This window comes from Ranitomeya imitator, chromosome 3 (assembly GCF_032444005.1).
Source record: "Ranitomeya imitator isolate aRanImi1 chromosome 3, aRanImi1.pri, whole genome shotgun sequence".
In the NCBI taxonomy this organism is placed as follows: domain Eukaryota; kingdom Metazoa; phylum Chordata; class Amphibia; order Anura; family Dendrobatidae; genus Ranitomeya; species Ranitomeya imitator.
Window position 1 is genome coordinate 724887471 of NC_091284.1, and position 20598 is coordinate 724908068.

A 20598-nucleotide genomic window follows, 5' to 3' on the forward strand; every position below is an offset into this window, starting at 1 on the left:
TCCACATATGGATTTATATTTACACCAGCAAATTACAACTTTTGCTTTTTTTAACCTCAATTCATAGGGATTGTTCAGTTTTATGAAAATAATAATAATAAAAATAAAAAAAAAAACTTAAGAACAATTCATAGTTATTTCCAGAAAAAATGGATGAGGACTGTTTCAACACAGTCCTGTACAGTAAATGTTACGGAAGCACGCGGCCGTCATCACATGCACATGATTAAAATTATATTAAAAAGTTTTTCAAGTGTCCAATAGAGGCGACAAGTTTCTGGTTGAATTTCAGTTTACTCGTGCTCACGGTCGTAGATCTCATGTCCTTTTTCTTCTTCCATCCGCTCTGCTGATCTTTGAGGTAAATTACAAATACTTGAACAAAGTGCCACAGAAGCACCGGCTCACAAAAGAGAACTTGTCCGCTTTAAGCGGAACAGTCGTCAAAATTAAAAAAAAAACGCAAAATAAATAGAAATCCATGCAAAATAATCAAGAGTGGAGGGGACACTCACCTTACTCCCCCCAAGAACGATCTATGTGGGGTCAGTATTTCCGCCCAACATTAGCTGAGGGATCTCAGGACGGGAGCGGACGGCTAACACTGTGGTGGAAAACATGGCTCCCAGCAAACAAAATCTACCACGAGCTCATCCTCCGTACCTCCTGATCATGAGTTTGCGGTAGGTTTCTACAGTAGCAGCACGGTTTACCAGGACCTTGGGCTTTATGGTGCACACTAGGGTTAGGCTCTTGTGGTGTCGAGTCCTTGAGTGACTGAAGTAACTGATAAAAACATAGGCCGTCTTGTGTTCTTCTCTCTTCATCAGGGTCACTTACTGCCGGCCATAATTTTGAGATACTGCAGAGCATTGTGTGCAGCGTTTCCCCGGGCGGCTTCTCTCGTGGCAGCAGAACCGTGACATACAGTCGTGGGCTGTGTTGAAAGCTCCACAAGACATTGATAGAGACCACTCAAACTGCACTCATCTGGGAAAAAATGGTTATAATATGAATGAAAAGCAGGAAAAAAAAATTCAAAACAGAGCGATGACCTGCAGAAATATATTGCAGAGAATAATATAACTGATAGCCAGCACGGTTTCATGGCGAATAAGTCGTTTCTATCTAAGATGTTGGGTTTCTATGAGGAGGGGAGTGCAAATCTGGATGCTGGTAATGCGGCTCACGTGATTTATCTGGACTTTGCAAAGTCACTTGATACTGTACCACATAACAGCCTTATACGGACGCTACAGAAGCAAGGACTGGGGGAAACTATATGCAGATGGGCAAGTAATTATTATTACTGTATATACTCGAGTATAAGCCGAGATTTTCAGCCCATTTTTGGGGGCTGAAAGTCCCCCTCTCGGCTTATACTCGAGTCATACCCAGGGGTCGGCAGGGGAGGGGGAGCGGGGGCGGGGGCTGTGTAATCATACTCACCTGCTCCTGGTGCGGTCCCTGCTTCTTCCAGCGCTGCATATTCTTCCTGTACTGAGCGATCACATGGTAACGCTCATTACAGTAATGAATAGGCTGCTCCACTTCCCATAGAGGTGGAGCCGCATATTCATTACTGTAATGAGCGGTAACGGTGACCGCTCAGTACAGGAAGAATATGCGGCGCCGGGAGAAGCAGGGATTGCACCGCGCCAGGAGCAGGTGAGTATACAGGGAGGGGAGCGCAGCGCTGCGCGATATTTACCTCTCCTCGTTCCGGTGCGGCTCCGTCATCAGCGTCCTCTGGCTGTGACGCTCAGGTCAGAGGACGTGATGACATTGTCAGTGCGCGCCCTCTGCTGAACGTCAGTGCTGAGGACGGAGCCGCACCTGAACGAAGAGCAGGTGAAAGTGCCGGGGTCCTGAGCGACGGAGAGGTGAGTATATGATTTTTTTTTTTTTATCGCAGCCACAGCATATGGGGCAAGTGACTGTATGGAGCATCTTATGGGGCCATGTGCAGCACTATAAGGGGCAGTGTCTGTATGGAGCATCTTATGGGGCTATAACGATTGTGCAGCACTATATGGGGCAAGTGACTGTATGGAGCATCTTATGGGGCCATAACATTTGTGCAGCATTATATTGGGCAAATGTGTCTATGGAGCATCTTATGGGGCCCTTATTACCCTTTATGCAGGATTATATGGGGCATATTTTAATATGGAGCATTTAATGGGGCCCATCAAACTGTATGGAGCATTATATGGGGCTCCTGATTCAATATGGATATTCAAAAACACTTAACCTACTGATGTCTCACTTAATTTTACTTTCATTGGTATCTATTTTTACTTTTGACATTAACCGGTAGCTGCTGCATTTTACACCCTAGGCTTATACTCGAGTCATTAAGTTTTCCCAGTTTTTTGTGGCAAAATTAGGGGGGTCAGCTTATACTCGAGTATATATACGGTATTTTATTATTGGCTAAGTGACAGGAAACAGTCATCATAAATGGTACGTTCTCTAAATGGGATATAGTCAGCAGTGGGGACCGCAGTGATCTCTACTGGGAGCAGTGGGGACCGCAGGGATCTGTGCTAGGGCCGATTCTTTTTAACCTCTTTATAAATGACCTTGTGGATGGGAGTAAGAGTAAAGTGTCAGTCTTTTCTGACGACACCAAACTATGTAGGATATTAAAATCTGACCGTGACATTACAAGATTGCAAAACGATCTGAATAGATGACGGAATGGGCAAACACTTGGCAAATGAGATTTAATATAGATAAATGTAGAGTAAAGCACATAGGACGGAGTAATGCTATTGCTGAATATACATTAATTGGGACCATACTTGGGACTACAGAACAGGAGAAGGACTTGGGTATTCTGGTTACAAGTCAGCTGAACAGCAGTACTCAATGTCAAGCAGCAGCAAAAGCAAACAAAATTTTAGGATGTATAAAAAGATAAAATCCTGCGATCCCAACGTATTATGACTCCTTTATAAGTCACTAGTAAGGTCACATCTAGAATATGGAATCCAGTTTTGGGCCCCACATTTTAAAAAGAAAAATGATTCAGAAGTTAGAATCAGTTCAAAGATGGACAACTAGATTATTACAAGGGATGGAGGCATCTCATATGATGAAAGGTTGGAAAATTTGGACTTATTACGGGTGGAAGAAAGAAGATTTCAACAGCTAAATAGGAAAGGGTTCTTTATAGTTAGAGCAGTCAGACCCTAGAATGCCGACCACGGGAGGTAGCAATGGCGGATACTATAACACCTTTTAAAAAAGGGCTGGAAGATTTCCTTGGTCTTTATTCAACCTATGTAACTATGAGTTAAGCCCATGTACACACCCAATGTCCAACGCCTCAATGCCTTGTGCTTTTAAGACTATATAAAACATTGGCTATATTATATGTAAGACCTCAGTACTGATGATCAAGATCTCCGCTCACTTCACATCCGGAAGCAGAGTGTGGCCGGTGCCATCATGTCTACAGATACCTGCGGCTCCCAGGTTTGAGTGGCAGGGATTGTGCACCCCTTAATATGGTTTGTGTTGCTGTAAGAGATAGAAAAGGTCTCGTCCCCACCACCTCAGAGATTTGGGATTGTGGGGGGGGGGGGGGCGCTGGTTTCTCAGGCGTTGGGGTACAATCTCAAGCTTACGATTGTTAGACAGGATCAGATCAGCGCTCGTTATTTAAAAAAAAAAAACAAAACAAAAAAAAAAAACCTGGTACTTCTCTCAGTCGCCTCATACGGCGGACTACTATGACGATTCCTGCATCATTACCACCTGATTGTACACCCGCATCTTTAACCCCTTTTGTTTTATAGAAAAGTACAAGTGATGAAGATAAACGTATCCATTTATCAGAATCCCTTTCTGAATTTGGTGAAGTTTTTAGTTTAGTAAAAAGGCACGAGCCATATGTGCTGATCTCTAGCAGTAGAAATCCCATCTTACCAATGTCCAGGTAGCTGATCTGAAAGCTCTGCTCGTCAGACAGGTCTTGTAGGAGGGTGCAGAAGCCAGAACTCAGGATGGTAAGTGGGTGACTTCTCAGGTGAAGGATCTTTTCTCCAGCAGAATTCCGCAGAGAGTCCCAAGTACAGGCTAATCCTCGGCCCCGGCTTCCATCTATCCGTCCCCCTCCGGTATTCTGCACATATAAGAAATCATCACTTGCTTTCATTTCTGTTTTTAAAGCTGATCAGTTAGAAAGACTAAAGAGGAAACGCGAATGTGCGCTGTAAGTGTCCCTGTTCAGAGAACCTATTCAAATAGGACATTTTTCAGCAGCCGTCTGAAGGTACCTTCACACTGAGCAACTTTAGAACGACAGCGATCCGTGACGTTGCAGCGTCCTGGATAGCGATATCGTTGTGTTTGTCATGCAGCAACGATCAGGATCCTGCTGTGAAATCGCTGGTCGGAGCTGAAAGTCTGGAACTTTATTTCGCCGCTGGATCACCCACTGAATCGGCGTGTGTGACGCCGATCCAGTGATGTGTTCACTTGTAACCAGGGTAAACATCGGGTTACTAAGCGCAGGGCCACGCTTAGTAACCCGATATTTACCCTGGTTACCATTGTAAATGTAAAAAAAAAAACAAAAAAAAAAACACTACATACTTACATTCCGGTGCCTGTCGCGTCCCCCGGCGTCAGCTTCCCTGCACTGTGTCAGCGCCAGTCGTAAAGCAGAGTACAGCGGTGACGTCACCGCTCTGCTTTACGGCCGGTGCTTACACAGTGCAGGGAAGCTGACGCCGAGGGACGCGACAGACACCGGAATGTAAGTATGTAGTGTTTTTTTTTTTTTTTTTACATTTACAATGGTAACCAGGGTAAACATCGGGTTACTAAGCGCGGCCCTGCGTTTAGTAACCCGATGTTTACCCTGGTTACCCGGGGATTTCGGCATCGTTGGTCGCTGGAGAGCTGTCTGTGTGACAGCTCTCCAGCGACCACACAACGACTAAACAGCGACGCTGCAGCAATCAGCATCGTTGTCTATATCGCTGCAGCGTCGCTTAATGTGACGGTACCTTAAGACTAAAAAATCTGGTTTATTTGCTAAATTTGACTTATTGTAAATGCAAAAAGTTTATAGCCTAGGACAATATAAATTAGCTCAACACAAGTGGTTTCTCCAAACTCGCCACAAAATGACACTTACTACTGCAGTCTATTAATCCCTTCATCACTGTGCAATTTTCTGAGGGGTTATTTTTTGTGCTTTTGTTTTTTCCTCCCCTTCTTCAAAGAGCCATAACTTATTTTTCTTGCCATATAAGGGCTTGTTTTTTGAGGGACAAATTGTACTTTTGAATGGCACCATTCATTTTAACATGCGATACACTAAAGCGGGAAAAAAAAAATCCACAACTGTTTTTTTTTTTATTTATACAATGTTGCCGAGGCCAAAAAACATTGTTCTAGCTTTTTGATTTTTTTTTCTCATTACAGTTTACCGATTGGATTAATTTATTTAATATTTTGATAGCTCAGACTTTTACGAACACCGCAATATGAAATGTGCATTTTTTGTTTTATTTTCAATGGGGCAAAAGTGGGGGTGATTTGAACTTGTAATGCAAAACTAAATCAGCACTGCAAAAAAAAAAAAAAAAAATCTGTTGAGAGTCCTGTGCCATATACCAATATATAAGAACATAAGGCAAAGGGAAAAAAACAAATGGGTGCATAAACGCCACTAAGGCCCATAGAAAATGAAATAAGACTTGTAAAAATATCTAGAAAATTCAGCTTTATTAGTATAAAAAAAAAAAACCTTCAAATCCCACCAAATTTTTCTATGGGGTGCAAGTCAGGCAGCCAACATCCACTCCAGAATCATACAGTACTTCTGGAACCAAAAGTTGGAGGACTTTGAGGTATTCTTGGGATGGCAAGCAGCATCGGACCTGCCAATAGGACCACTTTACTCACATTACGTTTCCCCCTAGGATTTCCTGATACTTGCATCTTGCCCTTCACAGGCTAGAGATGTCCAGTGCCGAAGGAAGCAAAGCAACCCACCATGCAAGATTCCATTGCTGAACAAAAATCATGTTTTAGCACATTTAAGTTTGTTTAAAAACACTTAGACAAGTCTGTGAAATACTGAGAGAATATAGTCTGGTCAGATGAGAGCAAAAATTGAGCTCTTTAGATGCCATAATACACAGCATGTTTGGAGGCCAAAAGGCACTGCATATTGTTGAGGAGAGCCATAAGATCAAATAATTAACCTCAAGACATAAGAGATTGAGAGAAGCGACCCATAACGTGTATTGTTTAACCTTACATAAGCTTTCTCAGATCAAAGTAAGACACTAAAAATGGCTGCCATTTCCTGTTTCACCACACCATGTGCTGATATCCAAGATGACGCCCACCCTGATGACCTCATGGATCCACCCACAGTGATGCCCACCTTGATGACCTCATGGACCAACCTACCCTGCTGACCTCATGGACCAACCCACCCTGCTGACCTCATGGGTCCGCCCACGGACTTGCTCATTGCCCAACCCACTAACCAATGGAATACATCTTACAGGGGTTATATAAACCTGTGTTCTGATTAAATAAAGGCGCCTTGGAGCTGAGCCATAGATTGATCAAGGAGAGGTTACATCCGACTGTGTGTTGCCTGATGTTATTTCTTTAGTGCGCACCTGATCAATATCCATTAGGCCAGGAGTAGGCAACTAGAGTGAACATTTCTTATTGTTCAACCTAACAATATCACCCCAAAAACACCATACCAACAGTGAAGTCAGGAGGTGGGAACATCGTGGTGTGGGGCTGTTTTCTAGGACACGGAACTGACAAACTTCATGTAAATGTAGGAAGGATGAATGGACATAAGTACACAGACATTCTTGATAAAAAATAAAACTGCTGCCATCTATCAGGATGATGAAGATGAAACGAGGGCGGATATTTCAGCAAGACAATGATCCCAGACAAACAGCCAAGGAATCTCAATCGGTTTCAGAGAAAGACAAAGCAGAACAAATGGCCTACACCAATACCGGACCTGAATCAGATAGAAAATTTATGGAAGGAGATAAAGCACAAAGATCATAGGAGATGACCTCAGAACCTTCAGGATTGAAGAGTGTTTGTGTGGAAGAATGGGCCAAAAATCAGACCTGAGCAATGCAGGCAACCAGTTTCTCCATACAGGAGGCGTCTTGAAGCTGTCATCACCAACAAAGGCTTTTGTACAAAGTATTAAATACATTTCAGTAAGCGTGTTCAATACATTTTTCCGGTGTCATTTCTCATCATTACACGCAGCTTAATTTATGGACATCTATGGTTTGATTTCTTTGCCTGTATGGATTGGATGGGTTGTTACCAACATATGGAGATAATTTCATGTCATTAACACCTTTAGAAATATACTTACCTAGAAATTTAGTGACGTGCTCAAAACTTATTTCACCCACTGTATGTAGGCATGATCTGTCTACACTAACACGTTCATGGGCTTTTAAATTATTAGCTCCAATGAGGACAGTGATGCTAATGTCTGTAAATATGGTGGCGCTATACAAGATATATTATTAGTAAGAATAATAATAATCTGATACCATAGAAAATTGATCGTCCTCAGCGTCCAGCTCTCCATTCTCCCGATGTTCAGTGGGTACCCTTTGTATCTGTAGGAGCATCTTGGCGGCAGCATTCCTTTTCGCCAGCTTTTTGGATGTGCCACTGCCTGGAAAAAAAAAAAAAATAAAGGATTTTAAAATCCGTATTTATATTTTTTGGAGCAAAACACCGTGGTAAAGCGAGTCAGTGAAGATGCAGTTAAAAAAGTATGTCTACCATACCAGGCAAGAAACTAAATCCATTGATATAAAACATGGCAAGCACGATATGCGTCTCCTTAATTACGGCGCGGTTTGTCGGCCATATGTCACAAGTTGCTAGGTATTTTACAACTTCACCAAGGCAGACAGACATAATAAACTCCACAATAAAAACGTGGCATATATTGCTCCAGGATTTATAAAGTTATTACTTTAGTTCTCCCCTGCCAGGATGACTTCACACACATCCCCATTCTAGAAGAATACTAATCGGGTCAATGCAGAGCGGCCAACAATTACAATCAATTTGTATCAGGGTGACAAGGATTTGTAGAATATCTTACACATTGTATACAACCGCCTTTGTTGCTCTGTTTAGGAGATTTCTCCTCAAACTCCCCAGCAATAAAAAAAAATGACCCCAGCAATATCAACGTGATGAGCAGGCTTTGCTTTCTCTAGACTCACAGCCATCACTGCACACCTTTACCGGGGGCTCAATGTGGTTTATGGCTACATGGCAAGTACACATAAGGCAAAAAGTTTGAGGACCTTCACCTCCAACATCCACAAGGCTGAAAATCGCCACAATCCCCATGTATGGCTGTTGTGCCCACATGTATGGACAACCCTATGGACGGATGCTTCACTTTAAAGGAAATCAGTCAGGTTTTTTGCTATGTAATCTGATGGCAGTATGAGGTACAGTTATATGAAAAAGTTTGGGCACCCCTATTAATCTTAAGCTTAATGTTTTATAAAAATTGTTTTTTTTTTGCAACAGCTATTTCAGTTTCATATATCTAATAACTGTTGGACACAGTAATGTTTCTGCCTTGAAATGAGGTTTATTGTACTAACAGAAAATGTGCAATCTGCATTCAAACAATATTTGACAGGTGCATAAGTATGGGCACCCCACCAGAAAAGTGACATTAATATTTAGTAGATCCTCTTTTTGCAAAAATAACAGCCTCTAGTCGCTTCCTGTAGCTTTTAACCCCTTTCTGACCTCGGACGGTATAGTACGTCCGAGGTCAGAAGCCCCTCTTTGATGCGGGCTCCGCGGTGAGCCCGCATCAAAGCCGGGACATGTCAGCTGTTTTGAACAGCTGACATGTGCCCGTAATAGGGGCGGGCAGAATCGCGATCTGCCCGCACCTAATAACTAGTTAAATGCCGCTGTCAAACGCAGACAGCGGCATTTAACTACCGCATCCGGCCGGGCGGCCGGAAATGACAGCATCGCCGACCCCCGTCACATGATCAGGGGTCAGCGATGCTTCAGTATTGTAACCATAGAGGTCCTTGAGACCTCTATTGTTAGTGATCGCCGGTAGCTGTGAGCGCCACCCTGTGGTCGGCACTCACAGCACACCTGATTTTCTGCTACATAGCAGCGAACAGCAGATCGCTGCTATGTAGCAGAGCGCTGCTATGTAGCAGAGCCGATCGTGCTGTGCCTGCTTCTAGCCTCCCATGGAGGCTATTGAAGCATGGCAAAAGTAAAAAGAAAAAGTTAAAGTGAAAAAAATAAAAAAAAATATAAAAGTTTAAATCACCCACCTTTCGCCCCAATCGAAATAAATCAATAAAAAAAAAAAAAATCAAACCTACACATATTTGGCATCACCACGGTCAGAATCGCCCGATCGATAAAAAAAAGCATTAACCTGATCGCTAAACAGCGTAGCGAGAAAAAAAAACTTGAAACGCCAGAATTACGTTTTTTTTGGTCGCCGCGACATTGCATTAAAATGCAATAACGGGCGATCAAAAGAACGTATCTGCACCAAAATGCTATCCTTAAAATCGCCAGCTCGGCACGCAAAAAATAAGCCCTCAACCAACCCCAGATCGTGAAAAATGGACACGCTACGAGTATCGGAAAATGGCGCAATTTGTTTTGTTTTAGCAAAGTTTGGAAATTTTTTTTCACCACTTAGGTAAAAAATAACCTAGTGATGTTTGGTGTCTATGAACTCGTACTGACCTGGAGAATCATAATGGCAGGTCAGTTTTAGCATTTAATGAACCTAGCAAAAAAGCCAAACAAAAAACAAGTGTGGGACTGCACTTTTTTTGCAATTTCACTGCACTTGGAATTTTTTTCCCGTTTTCTAGTACACGACATGCTAAAACCAATGATGTCGTTCAAAAGTACAACTCGTCCCGCAAAAAATAAGCCCTCACATGGCCAAATTGACGGAAAAATAAAAAAAGTTATGGCTCTGGGAAGGAGGGGAGCGAAAAACGAACATGGAAAAACGAAAAATCCCAAGGTCATGAAGGGGTTAATGAGTTCCTGGATCCTGGATGAAGGTATTTTTGACCATTCCTCTTTACAAAACAATTCCAGTTCAGTTTGATGGTCGCCGAGCATGGACAGCCCTCTTCAAATGATCCCACAGATGTTCAATGATATTCAGGTCTGGGGACTGGGATGGCCATTCCAGAACAGTGTAATTGTTCCTCTGCATGAATGCCTGAGTAGATTTGGAGCGGTGTTTTGGATCATTGTCTTGCTGAAAGATCCATCCCCTGTGTAACTTCAACTTTGTCACTGATTCATGAACATTATTGTCAAGAATCTGCTGATACTGAGAGGAATCCATGCATCCCTCAACTTTACCAAGATTCCCGGTGCCGGCATTGGCCACACAGCCCCAAAGCATGATGGAACCTCCACCAAATTTTACTGTGGGTAGCCTTTTTGTATGACCAAAGAACTCAATCTTGGTTTCATCAATCCACAGGACCTTCTTCCAAAAAGAAATTGGCTTCTCCAAATGTGCTTTTGCATACCTCAGCCGACTCTGTTTGTGGCGTGCTTGCAGAAACGGCTTCTTTCGCATTACTCTCCCATACAGCTTCTCCTTGTGCAAAGTGCGTTGTATAGTTGACCGATGCACAGTGACACCATCTGCAGCAAGTTGACACGTGGATTTCAGGGATGTGTCACTTATTAGGCTGTGTGCTGTTACAATACAATGAGTGTTTCATCAGCAGGAGATTATTACTGCCAGACAGGGCCAGTTTTAGACAGTATGGCCCTGAACACTCACATTGCACCATCACAGACATATTTTGGTTGCATTTACATTCACCGAGTTGAGGCAATCGACAATAATGAAGTCGTTTGGAGCTCGTTTTCCTCTTTACACAGGATGACGAATAATAACGGGGACAGAAATATCACTAGTAGATCAATATGTCCACACACATCATGGTATCGGAAGCACATCTGCAAATTACACCGGCGATGTGCTGCTGAGAATAATGATTTCTATTCCACCATAAACAATCCAATCACTCGATGAATCAGCAGCATTTTGCTCGTTCATTGGGCAATTGCTGACATGTTTACACCTATGAACTCTCGTCTGCGTCTCCGGGATTTATTAATTTGGATGCCACACACAGTATGTGACACAAACACTGCATGTTACTCTCCCATCATTCAAGTACCATGATAGGCAATACTAAACTCAACTCTGCCGTGAATAGGTAACACTTAAAGGGGGTTGTCAGATAGTGAAATAGTCTGATTGTACAACAAACACGGCTCCTCTACAATCACAGTCTCATTGTACAATGAGAAAAATCCTCAACGCTGTGTGACCTGTATGAACGCCATACAGATAAAATAACTGAAAGCTTGCCTCTGCTACATCTGTACAATCTAACAATACAGGAAATATAACAAACACTCAACTCTGCTACATTTGTGACAAGCCTCCCGAGGAAGCAAAATATTGCAAAACGTGCGTCGGGGTCACAGACTCAGCAGGCATCATTCCCACATGGGTAAGCACCTTATGTAGCATATGCTCTGAGCACTTGGCACTTTATTCTAGCGGCAACACATGGAGTCACCTGGTAATTTGATACTTTGTACTTAACTGGGGTAATGCTGGGGACCTATTATTGTCTGTGAGACTTTTTTATGTATGATATGGACTTTAGACTTTACATTTTGGCCATGCATTTCATGAATCAAAGTCTCTGTTGCTACTAGGTGCTACTATTGATTTTTATAATACCGCTGTGTTCGTTTATTGTGTCATCACCAACTATCCATCATTCTACTGATTTTTTACGATGTTTTATATTTTCCAATAAAGCTATATATTTTTTCACTATTATGTGTACATTGAAAGATATTTTTGGGGCGTTATACTCCGGTGGTCTCTATAGGTTTAATTTATAATGGGAGTTGTCCGGAAATTTTTCGGACAACCTTCCCGTATTGGGCAATAGTTGATGTCCTAAATGTCGGTTTATGTCAAAATGCACATATATATATATTTCTGTGCATAGTGATTTTGGGTATTTCACTCTAGTATTACATAGCATTTACAGTAGGACACGGTCCCCTGTGTAGACGCCAGTTATAATGTTATATAGACAGGTCAGCTCCACTATAGGATCTGCAGCTGCATTGTGATGCACTTGGATACCGATGCCATAATATTATACACTATTATTCAATATACTGTAGGAGCGGTGTTTTTTTCCCCTTATAATTCTCTTGCATCTGCAGGTGGCCATCCCGCTTTAACTCCAGGGTGACTAGGAAAGAATCACAAACCCAGAAAAACAAAGATGCCTAAAATATAACTTTTAATGGATAAAGTTAAAAACAATTATTCCAAATTTGAAAACACAACAACAAATGCGTTACCATAGGAAAAAAAATATATATTTTATGTGCCCTATTGAGCCCTGCGGGTCCACTATACTGGCCCCTACCTAACTGTGGAGGTTGGCACCCCAAGTTTCTGCGGTAGGCTCCCCCACTCGATGGCGGCTTGTCCTGATATCCCTACAAATCCCTATGGCAATTGAAAACTGTGTCCCAATACACCAGAAAAAAAACAAGCAAAAATTGCAAAAAAAAAAAATAAAAAAAATAAAAAAAATAATGAAATAAAAAGGATATTCTAATAGTTTTTTTGCGTTTAAATCTCCTTATCGAGATTCAGATATCCAAATACAATTTGAGCAAAAAAGTTGCATATGTCATCTGTCCAAATATTCAAATGAAAAAAGGGGACGGAGCTCCGCAACAAATGACTTTTTCACTATTCAAACCCATCTAAAGAACTGTATGAATTCATAATTACAGTAGCCACTCATTTGAATGTGACATGGTATAATGACCCTACATCCTTATTGAACCATGGTGAGTGACAATAGCATTCCTATTAAGTTATAATGGGTAACAGTCATAGCGGAAACAAACCATCCAAATGAGGCCACCAGTCAAACTTCCTCTGCATAATGGTTTCAACAAGTTGTTTGTCCCACGGGGTATCTATTTTTATTTTTGAAATGTACCGGTAGCTGCTGCATTTTCCACCCTAGGCTTATACTTGAGTCATTAAGTTTTCCCAGTTTTTTGTGGCAAAATTAGGGGGGTCGGCTTATACCCGGGTCGGCTTATACTCGAGTATATACGGTAAGTCACTAGAGTAATACACATAGCCAAATCAGTTCTCATGCTTTGCACTGATGAGGGGCAATACCCTGAAACACCGTGTTTGCAAACAGATTCTGATTTGGCTTTTAACCTACGTCACATTTCAAGACTTATTAAAGGGACGATATTGACTTGCAGGATCGCTGCTTCCAACAGGAGGCGCTATAGAGTTCAAGCCCTCTACTCCTCTGAAGAGGCAATCTGCATATAGTGTAATACACGTCATATGCAGTGTGCCAAGGTTACAGCCTTACTAGAACACAAGCTCTCTGAACTGCAATCAAAGTCAGACGCCTCCGTCCAACCCGTATTAATAAGCCGATCTGGACTCCCTGGTGCGGAGATTACGTACCAATCTCTAGAAACCGCTCCACCCGGCAGGTCATGGTGAACTCTTTCCTGTGTGCCGGTCCGGACTCCTGGGTTACCGTGTACTCAGGAAGCCTCCAGCCTTTCTGCACCACAAGCTCCTAACAAACCAAAAAAGATGTAACAAAAGGAACAATGTATCACAATGAAGGCAGGAGAGGCTTTACCTGAAGGGCCCCCACAGGATTCCCATCCGACTGCTGTGCAGACAAAGGCGGCTTCATGTCAATGCTGTGATTCCTAAACAAAGACAGTAAAAGGAACGGGTCATCAGAAAATCACCAAAAACCAACTATAGTTACATCAAAATTTTATGTTCAAGGTATTTTCTTTTTTTTTTTTTTTTTTTTATGCTTTCCATATCACCAAGCTATAGCAAAAACACAAATCTGAAATCCAGCAATTTTCAAGTCTAATACCAAGCTGACCCTTCCTATGCTGTAGAGATCATTTACAGCAGTCATCGTACTGTCACCAAAGGCAGGATTACATAGGATCCACCATTCACAATGTGTCACAGCTCACCCTGTCCCCCTCCATGCACAATGAACTCATCTCACATTATCCAATCAGGGAACAAACACGTCACCCCCAACATTACAATGGAGGCAAGCCCATCCACACAATGTCTCACTGCATTGGGTTTCAGCTGTGAGAGCGCGCGCTGAGGTGAGGCCAACTTAAAAAGCAAGTCATTGTATTTAGGGTCCTTAGAGTGGATTTTAGATTGGAAAGGGCAGTGCCTGAAATCAGTCAATAGGATCAGCCATTCAGCATGGATTTCACCATGAAACAATAAATATTTAGCTAATTATTATTGAATCATTTGCTCTGCAAAATAAATAAAAACTAAGAGAAAATTAAATAATCACCCTCTAAAAAGGTGACAAGCCCATTAGAGGCTAAAGAGAACCTGCTGACCCTCCCCTGACAGGTCTAACAAAGTACTCGTATTTCCCATGAAATAACAATTCTAGGCTCTCTTTTCCTATAACGATGCATTGCGGGGGGGTCACTGTTATAGCATATAAATATTTATGAATAGATTGACAAAGGGGTGTTACCGTTCCCCTTGTCAAAGAGGCATGTCCCTACACTGACACTGATTGGACACTGCCAGACTACGTAGTGACACGCCCCCAACTAGTACCTCCCAGTTATCAATTTATTCACACTTTTTTCCTTTTGAAAAAATGCAAATAGCCTCTTAGAGAAAAAAAAAGGAGAGGAACTCTAGTGCCACCTATTGGAGGTAGCAATCCTAAAAGTCAATATCGACCCTCTAATGAGCATTGCCACATGACGTAGGTTAAAAAAATCCAGACACTCCACTCGCAGACACGCGTTTCAGGAGTGATTGCCCCTCATCAGTGCAAAGCAGAACGGGTTTGGCTGGATGAGAGGTCTGTGATAGGAGGTCTAATGGGTCAAGTTTCTCCTTGTGGAAAAAAAAAAAAAATCCAAGAGAGCATAAGAAGGCCTCTCATCCATCCAAATCCGTTCTCCTGCTTTGTGCTGATGAGGAGCACAAAACATGTGTCTGCAAATGGAGTTTCTGGTTTGGCTTCTTATCCCAAGTCAGATGGCAAGGATCTTTAAGGGGGATAATATGGACTTTTAATATTCAGATAGTAGTTATTATCCCTGATTTACTCACTAAACATTGGAAACACAATTTAAAAAAAAATAAAAAATACACAAAAGCAAAGTCACATTGTGATTCGTTCCACTGTGTGAAAGGACAAGAGCCATCACTGCTCGCTTCTTATTGGGAAGGATTTACCTCGATATAGGTGGAGGTGGCGACGTCTCTGTCTTTAGTATTATTTCTTCGGGTGGTTCCTCCGTGAATGTGGTACTATACATGATAGAAAGATACGTACATACCAGTGAGTGCATCATTTTCTAGTGTCATAAGAAACATGCAATATTCAATTGTACCATCCATTATCAATTCATCTTGTAACAAACCAGTTTTCATCATTTTAGGTGAATTATCCATAAAACAGAAAAGTGACAATAAAATAGAGCATATTCGGCCACCCCCACCATATTATACTACGTGTCGTGGTCCAGTGTCTCATCCAAACCAATGCCTGGGCCGACCATTGGGACATTCATGTACCCCATCCCCGGAATCAGAGATGACAATAAGGCCTTACTGATCAAAACGTGGCTTCAACCAGTCCAGAAAACTGAAGCCATTCAGAACTATGGTCTGTTTTAAAAGTGTGGCTAAGACGGCATAAAAGCCACCAGAGTCACACATGGCAGGCCCCATTTTTTTAATGCTAAATAACGGTGTAAAACTAAAGGTATGGGGGCACCACATAATGTAAAACACTGGGATCCAACCCTGACCTTAGAATATACACATATACAAGAAAAAGAAAACAGCAAAGGCCATAAGAAGGGAGATCACCAGGCAGCAAGGATTTATGCAGAAAACACAGCTTTATTAAGTTGAAATACACGACAAAAGGAAAGCTAAAAACATCTAAAAACAGATAATAACCATGCCTAAAATAAGGCAAGTGCCTACATAACATACAACATAAGGGGGGAAAAAAGTGACATGCATGCAAAAAATATTGCAGACTCCTATATGGACAGCATATGTACCAACTACAAGTGTGTAGTAACAAAACAGGTAATATTAAATGAACAATACATGCCCTAGGAGTCACATATAGTGAACTGGAAATGCACAAGGATATAATACATGCAATATATCAGTTCTAAGCACACCAGAAAAACCTATAAATAAGCTAGCATAGTACACAAATAAATGCACAAAAAACCATATCTTAAATGCTTCTGGATATAACATTAGACTATCGGTCACTAGCAAATATAAGTCACACTCAGTGACAAGTAAGGACCAGACAAAATAGCCCTAAAAGCTCAAATGATCAAAATAGACCAGATTGTGCATGGAGCAATATTATAGCATACTAAATGAAGCCGCTCCCTATGTACAAAGCATGCCAGCTTGCCATTTCCCCCACAGAGAGATTGGGTATAATAAGCCAATCTAAATAGAAACAGGCACTAAAAAAGAGAGCATATACCCTACGCGTGTCGCCACAGCGGTGGCTTCATCAGGGCTTCACCCTGTGGCACTTGCCTTATTTTAGGCATGGTTATCTGTTTTTAGATGTTTTTAGCTTTCCTTTTGTCGTGTATTTCAACTTAATAAAGCTGTGTTTTCTGCATAAATCCTTGCTGCCTGGTGATCCCCCTTCTTATGGCCTTTGCGGTTTTCTTTTTCTTGAATAACGGTGTAAAGTTAAGAGTTTGTGAAAGGAACAGAAACGTGTCTACTCTTTGCAAGATGTGCAGCTCCAATAACATCTGTACCATGCTGTGCACTGGGCCAAACAGCCAACTGGCTATATGGAAGCCAAACTGCGGTTGTGTACTGCTCCATATAGTCAGTGAGACACTCTGCGCTCACAGACTGATTACGAATTGCTCCGTGCCCACAGAATGTCACACTCGGCAGCACATCTCCTGCTTACATGGGGTGATGTGCTGCTGATAATATGAAAACATCATTGCACCCACCGAATTATTGACTGCTATAAACAAAGACGGAAAGCTGTGGCCACATATATACACATTACAGTGGAAACCAGAAGTTTACATACACTATATAAAAAGACACATCTGCAAGTTTTTCTCAATATCGGACATGAAATCAGAATAAACCTTTCCCGTTTTAGGTCAATTAGGATTACCATAATTATTAATATTTGCCAAATGCCAGAATGAGAGAGAAAGAATGTATTAAGGCATTATTACTTACTGTAAAGCCAAAACTTTACATACATCTCATTAGTATTTAGTACCATTGACCTTAAACTGAATGGCTCCCAGGGTCTGGAGGAAAGGATCCATATTCATGTAAAAGAAAAAATATGGGATATACTTACCCTCCGACGGCCCCCGGCTCTCAGCGGTGGCCTCCGTTCCTAAGGATGCATTGAGCGAAGGACCCAAGACGATCGTCGCGGTCGTGTGACGTCATCTAAGGTCCTTCGCTCAATGCATCCTTAGGAACGGAGGCCACCGCTTGCATCGTTGAGAGTCGGGGGCCGTCGGAGGGCAAGTATATCCCATATTTTTTATTTTTATTCTTTTTTTTTTTTACATGAATATGGATCCCAGGGCCTGAAGGAGAGTCTCCTTTCCTCCAGACCCTGAGAACCATCCAGGACCGCTCCCTGCACACGCTGTACCCGGCGTATAAGACAACCCCCGACTTTTGAGATGATTTTCAGGGGTTAAAAAGTCATCTCATACACCGGAAAATACGGTACTCAGTGGAGAGGCGGGAATAAAACAAGATCAATTACCGACCAATTTTGACCTGGTGACAGGTCCTCTTTGAATAACCCATCTATCCATCCTCACCTGTTCTCCTCAATAATTGCTGCAAACATAGCCCCGCTCTTGAGAAGGGAGATTGCCACTTCTGCCGCCCTGTGCTTCGCCGCTTTCTTACTAGGTCCCTGACCTGAGGACAGAAATGGCATAAAAAGTAACTTATGAGCCAATATATCCATTATTTCCTGCTATGGTTTCCCCTATGCCAGGACCCAAGAGGACAGTGACAGAAAACATGGACACTCATAGGACATCATGTAGCAAAATCATTCTTTACTCTTTAACCCCTTAACGACCAGAGGTATTTTTGTTTTTGTGTTTTCATTTTTTGCTCCCCTTCTTCCCAGAGCCATAACTTTTTTTTATTTTTCCATCAATATGGCCATGTGAGGGTTTGTTTTTTGTGGGACGAGTTGTACTTTTGAACAATGCAATTGATTTTACCATGCTGTGTACTTGAAAACAGGAAAAAACTTCCAAGTGAAATTGCAAAAATGGGTATTCTACCTACCGATAATTCGGTTTCCAGGAGTCCATCCTGACAGCACATTGGAGGACGTCCTCCTCATCCTTGCAGGGACAGGAAACAACACGAGGTTAAAAGGTCCCACTCACTCCACCCCCTTTTCCTCAGTGTTTTGACAAGTACCACACCATGGATAGATATACTTTTGAAAACTTTATTAACCAAACATATTACAGCATATGAACTGGCATACATAGGGGGGGAAATAACGGTGCTGTCAGGATGGACTCCTGGAAACCGAATTATCGGTAGATATAATACCCATTTTCCAGGACGTCCCCCTGACAGCACATTGGAGAATACCAAAGAAAACTACGTTTAGGGTGGGACAACTGCTTGGAGAACTTTTCTCCCATAAGTCGTCTGCTGAGCTGCTACTATGTCTAGTTTATAGTGCTTACAGAACGTATTTACCCTGGCCCAAGTTGCGGCCTTGCAAATCTGATCTAGGGACGCTCCTGCTCGTTCAGCCCATGATGCTGAAACGGCCCTAGTAGAGTGTGCTTTAATCCCTGTTGGGCAAGCTATCCCTTCTGAAGAGTAGGCTTTTGAAATTATAGTCGTGATCCATCTAGCTATTGAGGCCTTGGAAGCTTTTTTACCTTTATTCTTACCCCCAAATAGAATAAAAAGATTAGAATCTTTCCTCCAGGAGCTAGTGGCCTCTAGATAGTTTAATACTGCCTGTCTAACATCCAGGGAGTGTAAAGCCTGTTCTTTTTCATTAGAAGGGTTCTCACAAAAGGAAGGTAAAATTATTTCCTGATCTCGATTTTTAGCTGAGGCTATTTTAGGGATAAAAGCTGGATCTAATTTTAGAATTATATGGTCCTCTCGAACCTGAAGATATGGATCCTTAATTGATAGGGCCTGAATTTCCCCTACGCATTTAGCTGTTGTAATCGCTACTAAGAAGGCAGTCTTCCAGGTACGTATTGAAATGGGCATGTCTTCCTCAAGAGTATAAGGATCTTTACATAGAGCCCTAAGGACCAGATTTAAGTCCCATGTAGGAGCTAACTGTCTTAAAGTAGGTCTTAATCTCTAGATGGCTTTTACAAATCTAATTATCCAGGGGTGGGAGGCCAATGGATAATCCAGGAAAGTACTGAGGGCCGAGATTTGGACTTTAATCGTACTTGGCCTGAGCCCCAAGTTAAAACCCGCCTGTAAAAAATTTAAGACTCTAGGAACATCTAAGGCTCCCGGAATCACGGCCGACCTGCCACTTTCCATACAACATTTTTTCCAGATCTTGTGGTAGATGGCTGATGTCACAGGTTTTCTACTAGCCTGGATGGTTGAAATTACTTCATCTGAAAGACCTCTGGATTTCAAGATGTCCCTCTCAGGATCCATGCTGATAGATGTAATCTCTCCGGGTCTTGGTGTAGAACGGGCCCCTGATGGATGATATCCTTCCATAACGGGAGTTTGATAGGGTCTTCCGTCGTCATGGCTCCCAACAATGGGAACCAACTTCTCTTTGGCCAAAATGGTACAATCGTCAGTACTGTTGCCTGGTCTTCTTGAATCTTCCTGAGCACTACTGGAATAAGTGCTATTGGTGGAAACGCATAAGACAGAGGCTCGTTCCATGTTTGACTTAAGGCGTCGACTGCTTCCGGCATGTCTAAAGGGTTGAGGGAATAAAATCTGGGCACCTTTGAATTTTTCCTTGTGGCAAATAAGTCTATCCTGGGAGTTCCCCAACGGTGGCAAAGTATTTGGAACATTTCTTGATTTAGTTCCCATTCGGTTGGACAAACCTTTCTTCTGCTTAGACAGTCGGCTAGTATGTTCTGTGATCCTTCTAGATGCACTGCTGTTATAGACAGGACCACGTCTTCTGCCCAGGCAAATATTCTCTGCGCTAGACCCTGAAGCGCTCTGTGTCTGGAACCTCCCTGATGTCTCAAAAAGGATACCGCCGTCACATTGTCGGATAGGACTTTTACATGTTTGTCCTTTATGTGTGAACGGTTTCTTCTGAGAGCCTCCCAAACTGCGTATAATTCTCTGTAATTTGA

The 20598-nt window shown here is 42.2% G+C and overlaps 1 protein-coding gene across 2 annotated transcripts in view; it reads right to left on the reverse strand.

Moving 5' to 3' along the window:
- The window catches only part of TARBP2 (TARBP2 subunit of RISC loading complex), a 41850-nt gene continuing 21252 nt past the window's right edge, over window positions 1-20598 (reverse strand). For both annotated transcript variants that reach the window (XM_069758744.1, XM_069758745.1), the window contains exons 3-9: window positions 18070-18172; window positions 15437-15511; window positions 13821-13893; window positions 13637-13754; window positions 7581-7708; window positions 3937-4132; window positions 1-990 (exon numbers count right to left, since the gene is read on the reverse strand). In XM_069758744.1, coding sequence (XP_069614845.1) covers window positions 833-990; window positions 3937-4132; window positions 7581-7708; window positions 13637-13754; window positions 13821-13893; window positions 15437-15511; window positions 18070-18172 — 851 coding nt within the window. In that variant the 3' untranslated portion in view covers window positions 1-832. The remainder of the gene's footprint in view (window positions 991-3936; window positions 4133-7580; window positions 7709-13636; window positions 13755-13820; window positions 13894-15436; window positions 15512-18069; window positions 18173-20598) is intronic.